Consider the following 9,853-nt stretch of genomic DNA (forward strand, 5'->3'; position numbering starts at 1 on the left):
ACCTTAATTAATAAATGTCTTTTTATTTCATCAAGTTTATGAATTATATTACATAGAGCTGCTATCTGGTGAATCCGGATCAAAGTTTTACCCTACTTGTATCAGGACCCGGACCCAATCTATCACGTGTACACTTTTTTGATCCAAACCTCACCAATCAGTATCATGTAATGAATCAAACCATTTATATTTTCCAGATAATTTAACTATAAATTTGATTATTGCGTCAAAATAATTAAAAAAGGGTCATTATATAAAAAATTGGGATGAGTCCGAGTATGGTCGGTATATAAAGACGGTTCTCAATGACTCATTCGTGAGTGGGCAAAACCCGGTTCGGGTTAGTAACTGGGCCGGGTCCAAGCAGGAGGAATAAACAGTGCTAGAGCTCACTATTCCGCTCGGGCTATTTTAGAATAGTCAAACCTTGGAGATTGCTAAAATTTGTTAACATCCGACCCATCTAGTTAGACTAATTAATAGCAAGCGATAATAGTTTCACTTTCACCTTTTATACATCTACTACTATCTAAAGTTTGCGTTGCTTATACAATATATTATAGCTATTATGTTTCGGGGAAAAAAATTCAGAACAAGATAGTTTTCTTTTACGTACTAGAGAAGACATGAAGAATAAAGTATATTATAAAGGATAGTTATTGGTGTAAGCATGACAACAAGTAAAATCATATATTTGGTTAAAATCCAATTATCTATTTTAATTTATTTATTTTACATTTTTATATATTTTATGATTTTCATTTACATTTATTTATTTTAGGTTTTTATATATTTTATGATTTTCAATGGACCTGGTGTTGTGCCCATCATGTACAATTTGCTGATTCCACCCCGATTCATTGGCGTTGCCAGGGTAGGCTTGCCCTGGGTAGCTGCCCAGGGCAAGAAAGTGGCCGAAGGCCACCACCTGTACAAAAATCACAAACACCAATTAGCATTGGCTTGTTCAGTTTGATATATTATTCTAAGAAAAATGTGCACAAGTAATGATTTGTTATCTTGATATTACATTATTAGTTCACAAGCCAACAACTAGGAACTTGTCGTCAGATGTGATCTCTTGACATAGAATCAGAATGTCAATTAGTATATTTACTTTCTCCACGGGCACAATTTTGAAAGCTCACACTAGTGTTTTAAAAGGAAAAAAAAGAATTGATCATGTGTAATGTTTTATGTAAATATATGTACAACCTCTACAGTTATTAACATACTTTATTTTTCGCCCGGGGTAAAAGAAATTCCTGGCTACGCCACTGCCCCGTTCATATATAGTACTCCATCAAAACTTAAACCCTCGTTCCCTCATCTTGTTGAACATTCACATTGGTTGGATGATATCTTTTATTTTCTAGACTACATCTACACTCAAAAATAATGACTCTTACTAATATAAACAAATGTGGTATAATGTTATATTGACCATCTTTACAAATTACAATCATAAACCAATATGAAAATACATGAAAACTTTTTTCTATTCTGAACACGTTATGTTTCTTTCGCCTTGTAAAGCTGCCTATCATCATATGTATTAGAGTATAAGACAAATACATGACCTACAAAATTCAGTAAAGGACACAGCATAATGCGTACACAGCATAAGCTACACATTTATGAATACAATGTAAATATATTGCATGATGTTTTTCCATTAATATCAAAAACTAACCAGCATGGACGGCAAGCTATCAATGGTTTCGAACTATACACCCAGCCTTTCACGTAGAGTTTTAACACAAGGACTTTGTAGAGTCCGAGCACTTAAAAAACTCAAAACTCACTTTGTACTGTAGTATAGAGCTATCATCTATATATATTGTTGAACTTCACTACTTTAAAAAACAAAGGAACAAAGATGAAAATTGTATTCCTTGCTTTATTGCTCTTCTTTGCACTGCAACATGCTAATTGCTCCTATAACGAAGCAGACCGTCTCCGGGAGTTGATGAAATCTCAACCGCTGATTCAATCTATCCGAAATCAGGCATGGAAACTTTTAAATTCAAAAAAGGCGCCGATTTATGTGGGCCCACAAGATGGAATGATGGAAGCAGATAAGATTGATTCGTTGCCTGGGCAACCTCAGGTGAAATTCGATCAGTATGCAGGATATGTGACAGTAGATCTTTCGGCTGGACGAGCGCTATTTTATTACTTTGTTGAGTCTCCTGAAAATGCATCAAGCAAACCTCTTCTGTTGTGGCTTAATGGAGGTAATCATTTGTGATTCTTGATTTGAATTTGAAGCTAGCTCTTGTGATTGCAGAATGGATATATAACTACCTGAAACAATAGGAAAAAAAATTCAAAGATGTTTGACATCAACAAATTAAGACAAGAAGAAAAATCCATTAATCAAAGAGAAAATTGTAAGGAAGAGTATCTAATTTCACTCATCCAATTCCACAAACAATATACAAAATGATATAACAAACATTAAGCAACCAGAAGACGTTGTTGATCATTTTCAAAACTCTGCCTCAAGCTCTCTTCATCAGCACCTCCCAGTTTGTCCTTTTCATATTAATTTGTTATATGGGTCGAATAGGTGAGATAATGACAGGTAAAATAATTAAATTAATTGATTTCACATGGGCATATTATACGTACAAGTATGAATAGGAAAACCGCAATATTTCTCAGTCTTGTTGTTATTAAAGCCAATGCTAGGAATACAGATGCTATTTGGGCTCAATATATGACAGAAAATGAAATGCAGGACCTGGGTGCTCTTCGCTTGGAGCTGGAGCCATGACAGAATTGGGACCGTTCAGAGTCAACAGTGATGGCAAAACTCTATATACAAATGAATATTCATGGAACAATGGTCAATCTAATATGCCCTCTATATTATGCATAAGCCAATTTTTCATTTTACTAACATTTACTCATGAAAACAGTGGCAAATGTAATCTTCTTGGAATCTCCTGCTGGAGTTGGGTTTTCATACTCAAACACTTCATCGGATTACAAATTGAGCGGAGATAAGAGAAGCGCTGATGATTCATATTCTTTTATTTTAAACTGGCTTGAAAGATTTCCTCAGTATAAAGCTCGAGATTTCTACATCAGTGGAGAGAGTTATGGTGGCCATTATATTCCAGAATTGGCTAGTACTATACTAGCAAATAACCAAAACACAAACAATACTGTCATCAACCTAAAGGGTGTGGCTGTAAGTCAAGTTTCTATGAAATTGCAACCGATTATTAATCGATTATATACTTGATGGGAGACTCATTTTACAGATTGGAAATGCATACATCGATGGAAATATTAACACAAAAGGGATGTACAATTACTACTGGACTCATGCTTTGATTTCTGATGAAGCTTATGGAGACATCCAATCGAAATGCACCTTTGCTAACCAAAACTATACCATCAATTGCAAGAATGCATTGAGATCAGCTTCTGCAGAAGTTGGGCATATCGATGATTATGACATCTACGCTCCACTCTGCCACAACCCATCTCAATCAACTGGCTTCAGTTCTGTGAGAATTAAAGAAAGAACAATTATCTCTTGAAGTAATCTTTGTTCGTCAATTTTTATAATAAGCAATATATTATGACTATTCTAGGTGAAAGAATATGATCCTTGTGCGGGTTATTATGTCGACGCATACCTCAATCTTCCAGAGGTTCAGAAAGCTTTTCATGCAAATATTACAAAGTTGCCATATCCATGGAGCGTATGCAGGTTTGGGTTATATTCATGGATTTCTCATTCTAATATCAATTATATTTTTAGATAATAAGTTTATATTTTAGCTTAATACTTCATATTTGAAAACAGTTCTTTCATAGGATTCGGTAGCATTTGGATTGATTCACCTGCAACTGTTTTGCCCACAATAAAAGATCTAATTACAAGTGGCCTTCGTGTTTGGTTGTATAGGTTATGCTCATAAACTCAAGTTTGTGTTTATATATGTTAAATTGCTAAATGCTAATACTATAACTTATTGCTTCAGTGGTGATCAAGATTCAGTATGTCCAGTATCATCCACAAGGGATCTCATAAGCATACTTGACCTTGACATTGAGTCATCATGGCGTCCATGGCATGTCGATGACGAGGTAAAAGAATTATAACCTATTAACTTCAAGTTTCTTATTAGCTTCCTTTTCAATAATTTGAATATGTCGTTGATGTTAATATGTTACAATTATAATTATTGCAGGTTGGCGGATATGCTGTTGGTTACAAAGGATTGACATTTACAACAGTAAGAGGAGCAGGACACATGGTGCCAAGCTTCCAGCCTAAAAGAGCATTAACCATGATCACATCTTTCCTCCTCGGCCTACTTCCTCCTGTTTAATTGCGTTTACTTAATAATTACCTTGTGATTATTGCCCTTAATTTATCACCACCAATTTCTGTGAACTGTTTGGTTTGTCTAAGACTGTTTTTGTTTTTCCCTTCATGTAATATTTCTCTTGAATTGAAAATATCGAGAAACTTTGTTAGTATGAAATGTAGGTATCGAAAATTGCCTATAGGTCTCCACGAACAGTTCAGTGTTAAAGAGCGACGATGAACGTCACTATCCGATCCACAGGAGTTCGATTGACGTCGATGAACGATTGAAGTGAATCGACGAACTACGTGAGCTGATAGGATTTCGGAATAGCGAAGGCACGGGCCCATCGGGAACCCTGCGATGTTCACGAAAAGAACAATGACCTTCATGTCTCGATCACTCTACAGATAATCCAACCATCGGAGCGGATCGAACTCTTTGTCAAGCTTCCAACGCACTTGGAATCACTCAAATCCGAGTTCGGACGAAGAATTTACGGCGAAAACAATCAAACATACGCAACGGAGCGTCTCAGGCTGAACTGGGACACCCGGGGTGTCTCGGGAAAGTCGAAACACCCCAGGGGTGTCTAGGCAAAGCCTAGACACCCCAGGGGTGTCCCAACGCCCTATGTGTGCCTTTATGCCTATAAATAGGAACCTTAGGCCTCACTTTTGGAGGATCTGGATTTTTGGAGAGTTGGCGAAGCCCTGCAGCAGTGAAGAGTGGTCGAGTGCTTCAACACAAGAGAGGTCTTCATCACCCGTGTCTGTTCCTTAGCATTACCCTTCGCCGGTAATCCTAAGAAGAGCAAATATCTCGTTTTAGCCGAGATAGGCGCTTCAAGCTTCTAGATCTCCTCGCGGATCAACAAATCTCTGCCCGATTTTTTTTGGATCAGATCTGATTGCCAGGTAGTCCACGGATATCGACGTCCCCGTCACAGGCCAAAGACCCACGCAAGCAAGAGACGATAAACGGACCTTGCGTTTATTTTCAAGAAAGTTGTAATTTTTATTTTTTGTCATTTTTCTCCGAAAACAAACTGGCGACCATAGTGGGAGCCAACGGCCTCGCTGCCGAGGCCGTCGTGACGCAACCGGCATTCAAGATCCGGGTGAATGAAGAGATCGAATACGAGTTCGATCAGCAAAAGTTTGAAGAGTACCTCTCTTCCTCCTCCTCCAGATCCGCCTCTCCAAACAGGCGTAGGAAGACTTCATCTTCCAGAAATGCTCGCGGGACCTCCGGCTCTAAGATCCAAGATCTCGTCGCCGTTGCTGCGCCCGTGCCCCGTGACATCCCGGCGGCATCCAAAGAGGTCAAGGCTGCAGATCCAGATCTCCCTTCCGCCACAAAGGCGACTGTCGAAGGTGCTCCAGCTATGTCAAAGAGGGCGCGCCAAAGACGGCGCCAACGCCTTGCACGACAACTGGCCAATGCCACAGAATCGATGGACGGGATTCGCTACAATGAAGATCTCAAGTCCAGACAGCGCCAAGAGCAACAACGGCACATAACCAATTCCTCCTCCAAGGCAGAAACGAACGAATGGGTTCGTGTCACGAGGACTCGCTCAACCCTCGAAGAGCGAATCAAGAAACGCCGCGCATTGCTTGCGCATGCCCGAGTCATTCTGCAGAAAGCGGAGGAGATGCAGAAAGAAGAGACGGTCAAGAATCCGTCAAAACACAAGCAGGTGTGGGTGCTAAAGGCAAAGCCGGCGCCTAAGACAAGAGCGGACGATATTGCTGTCCAACCTTCATCAAATCCAGATCCTGTTCCCCTTGCCCCCGCACCTCCGGCGGAGTCAGGTAAGAACATAGATCCTTCAAGAGCCAGAGTTCCGTTGAAAGGTCGTCTCGGTCCCTTACCGGAGAACCGAGGTAAAGCACCTGTCAAGGAGCGATTGGGTCCGTTGAAAGGTCCCCAAATGACGAACCAGACTGGGGGTCGTGTTAATTCCTCCAAGAAAGATAACAAAGGGAAAGCCCCTGTTACCGACCGCCTTGGGTTGCGGGTCGAAGTTCAAGAGCCCGTTAAGTTTTTACGCTCGCAAAAGTGTAGACTTGAACGAGTGACTTCTGAAAACGCTAATAAAGCGTCATATCCCCAGAGGGAAACACATTCGTCTGATGATGATTGTGTTATACCTGGGAAGACATGCCAACACTCTATGGGTTGCTCCAGTTATCAAACTGATGAGTTGTACTATAGAGCTGGGGGTGCGAGTAAGTCTCGAAAGAGACAAGGCGGTGTTGTCAGAATGCTGCTGTTCTAAAACCCCAAAGAGAGTCTCGGTATTCGAGAGGATTTCCAAGCCAAGGCATTTTCGTGGGAAGAAGTTCGTTCGCCAAGAGGACGAATTCCTAGAAGTGTCTGTTAATATGACTGGCAGAGGCAAATCGACACGACCCTCTAGCTCAAACCAACTTGCCGAAGCGTCCCAGTGCATGACTCGATTGCGGTCAGGGATCAATAGACGAAAGAACTACCAAAGGATGCAAAAAGGACTTCCTTCGGAAGAGGAGGCGTCAGATGCTGATTCAGACTCCTACTCGGCTATAGCATCCGATGACACGGCGTCTAGTGCGGGGCAAATGAGAGAGATGCATGACCAGCAAATCGCGGCTCTGACAAGTCACCAGGGAGAACCCACTCGACACCATAATCAGAATCAAGATGAGAATGAACGGGAAGGGAATAATGTCAACATAAATATCCCTCCTGTCAACAACGACAATGGAAGCGGTCCCGTGGATGATAATGCAAAAGAGGACCACGTTACCTCTCCCCAAAGCCACTCGAAGACAGATACGAGTGAGGACAAGAAGATGAAGGACTTGGAGAGCAAAATCAACGCGTTGATGAATGCTCAAGAAGTGAAAAGGTCCGGCATACCATGTCCATACCCAAGGGAGTGGGAATCAATTCCATATCCGGCAAAGTTCAATTTAATCAACTTTACGCCGTTTGATGGAAAGGGTTCCCCTACCCAACACTTAATATATTTTAAGTCTCACTTAGGAATAATCTCCGGCAATGAACCCTTGATGGTACGGTCATTCGTTGGCACTCTTCGCGGAGCGGCCTTCGATTGGTATCGTCGCCTCAAGCCGGGGAGCATCAGCAGTTGGGATGACATGGAGGATATGTTTCTGACGAACTTCTTCGACGACGACACTGAGGTCTCAATCAGCACTCTGTTTGAGGAGAAGCAGAAGAATGGCGAGACAGTTGAAAATTTCGTGAAGAGATTCCGAAACAAGGCAATGAATTGCTGGGATCCGGTCAGCGAAGATTTCATCCTCGAGACCTGTCATAACAATCTTTCATTGGACATCCTGGAAGCCATGGGAATGGCACCGCCAAAGACCTAGAAGGATCTGAAGGTGCGAGGAGAACGAGCCGAACGATTCCTTAAAAGGAAGAAGGCGGAAAGGGGTCAAATAGCGAATAATGCTCCGCAACCAAACTTTGTCCCTAAGGGTAGAGGAAAAGCACATGCAAATGCCGTGGACGCGAATCAAACGTTCGAAGTGCAAGCGCAACCGCAACAGCCACAGCAAAAGGCGCCTCAACAATCAAGGTGGCAACAGCAGACCCAGAAGCCAAAAGCCTCGGAACCGAAGTTCCCAAAAGTCTATTCGTTCAAAGAGGATGAAGTTCCCAGTATCTTCAAGTACCTCGTTGAGAATAACAAAATTAAATTGCCTCCAGTCCAGGATCAGGAAGATGCTAAGAGAATCAATGATCCAAAATACTGCGTATTTCATAGAACGGTGCACCATCCTACCAAGGCGTGCTATGCCCTTAAGGACAAGATCCAAGCTCTAATCGATGTCGGGGTCATCACCATGAAGCAGCCGAAGGAGAAGAAAGTGGGAGCAAATGCAGTATCAATTGGTTTCGGTTCTGCTCCCTTGAACTGGTTCCAGCTTGAACCAGTAATAAAGGCAGTAGTGAAGACGGTGAACGATGATCCTCACAAGCAGCGCCAGAAAGGACTTGTGCCACACACAGCCCCTAATGGTGAGATTCTTTGGGTTCATCCAGATTTGATCGGAGATGAACAATGGACTGGAACCTCTTCCAAGAAAAAGTCAAAAAGAAAAGGTAAGCCTTGTTATGGAGCTTCTGCTATTCCGGGAGAAGATGACGAAGAAATTCCCGCCTTCCCGCTTTCTGAAGATGAACAGGAGGCCTTTGCAACCCGAAGTGGGAATGAGTATCACTACATGCTTCCGAGCAATTAGGTACCAAAACCGCTCCTTCCAAGACATTGGCAGAACTGGGAATTGCAGCAATTCCCCCAACGCCCATAGCTACGGAGAAAGTCGGGCAGAAGGAGAAGGGGAAAGAGCCTTTACGTCAGGAAGCCCAAAACCCGAGGCAGTCTCGATTCAATCACCCGATTGGGAGAGACAAACCGGGAAATGCAAGCTCTCTACCCCATTTTGACATCATGGCGCAGTTGGCCAATATCCCGGCTAGGATAACCCTATACGAGCTATTGCGTCTTTCCAAGGATACAAGGAAAGCATTACAAGAGGCCTTGAGCGACTCTGAAGCTTTCTTAACTCGAATCAAGCCATCTCCTGAAGGACCAGAGCCGTCAGCTCAACACTGCAATCTCGCGGCGCATCATTTTCCATGCATCTCTTTTACCAAAGAAGACATGCAGACAAAGAACTCAAAGCATGATCGGCCTTTGTATTTCACAGGGCACATTGGCTCCAGCATGGTCAACCGGATCCAAGTTGATCCGGGTTCTGCTGTTAGCATCATGCCATTCCGACTGATGCATCATCTCGGAATCCCGACTAGCAAACTAGCCTCCACCGGCACTACGATTTACGGATTCAACACCAGCGGGTCCAGACCCTTGGGGAAGATCCGAATCAAATGCCAAATTGGGGATTTAAAATCAGAAGTTACTTGCTATGTGATTGACGCAGAAACGTCCTATAACTTACTGTTGGGTCGACCTTGGATCCACGGCAATCTTATAGTCCCGTCAACTCTTCACCAGTGCCTCAAGTATGTGGACACAAATAATGAAGTCAAGACGGTGGTCGCGGATAAGCAACCGTTTAAGGGATTGGAGAACTATTTCACCGATTCCCTTCTATACGGCGCTGAATCCGATACTGAATCACCGGCCCAAGGAACGGACAACGGAGATGAAGCTGACACCGAATCCGGGTTTGATTATGATGGTGGTTTTGTACTTAATGACATTGTACCCATTGTAATCAATCTTGACGATGATAAATCATCGGAAAGTAGTTGTAATTGGCAACTTGCCGAAGAACTATCAATAAACGATGATTTAGAGTACTCGATGTGTCTTGATAATGTCACTAAAAAGCTTTATGATAACCCTGATTTGTATATGCCTCTTCAATCATTTTGCATGACGAAAAAGCAGGTACAAGATCCATGCGGAGCAACACTTGTCATCCCCGCGGGAATAGGGGGTGGAAAAGAAGTCGTCTACGGCAAAGGAAAAGAAGCTC

General features: G+C 42.3%; 1 protein-coding gene across 1 annotated transcript; it reads left to right on the plus strand.

The window, feature by feature from the left end:
- Positions 1,855 to 4,482, plus strand: LOC109840390 (putative serine carboxypeptidase-like 23). Its single transcript, XM_020409016.1, has 8 exons — positions 1,855 to 2,237; positions 2,744 to 2,851; positions 2,925 to 3,199; positions 3,273 to 3,521; positions 3,609 to 3,727; positions 3,824 to 3,925; positions 4,002 to 4,107; positions 4,212 to 4,482. The coding sequence occupies exons 1-8, from the start codon at positions 1,880 to 1,882 to the stop codon at positions 4,350 to 4,352; spliced, it is 1,458 nt and encodes a 485-aa protein (XP_020264605.1). The 5' UTR covers positions 1,855 to 1,879; the 3' UTR covers positions 4,353 to 4,482.

The sequence above is a fragment of the Asparagus officinalis genome, chromosome 5 (genome assembly GCF_001876935.1).
Source record: "Asparagus officinalis chromosome 5, Aspof.V1, whole genome shotgun sequence".
NCBI lineage: Eukaryota > Viridiplantae > Streptophyta > Magnoliopsida > Asparagales > Asparagaceae > Asparagus > Asparagus officinalis.

Excerpts from the sequence above, each read along its gene's own strand:
- LOC109840390 (XM_020409016.1), top strand. The coding sequence starts at position 1,880 with ATGAAAATTGTATTCCTTGCTTTATTGCTCTTCTTTGCACTGCAACAT. Across the intron at positions 3,200-3,272 it reads TCAACCTAAAGGGTGTGGCT|ATTGGAAATGCATACATCGA; the intron begins GTAAGTCAAGTT and ends CTCATTTTACAG. Across the intron at positions 3,522-3,608 it reads AATCAACTGGCTTCAGTTCT|GTGAAAGAATATGATCCTTG; the intron begins GTGAGAATTAAA and ends TGACTATTCTAG.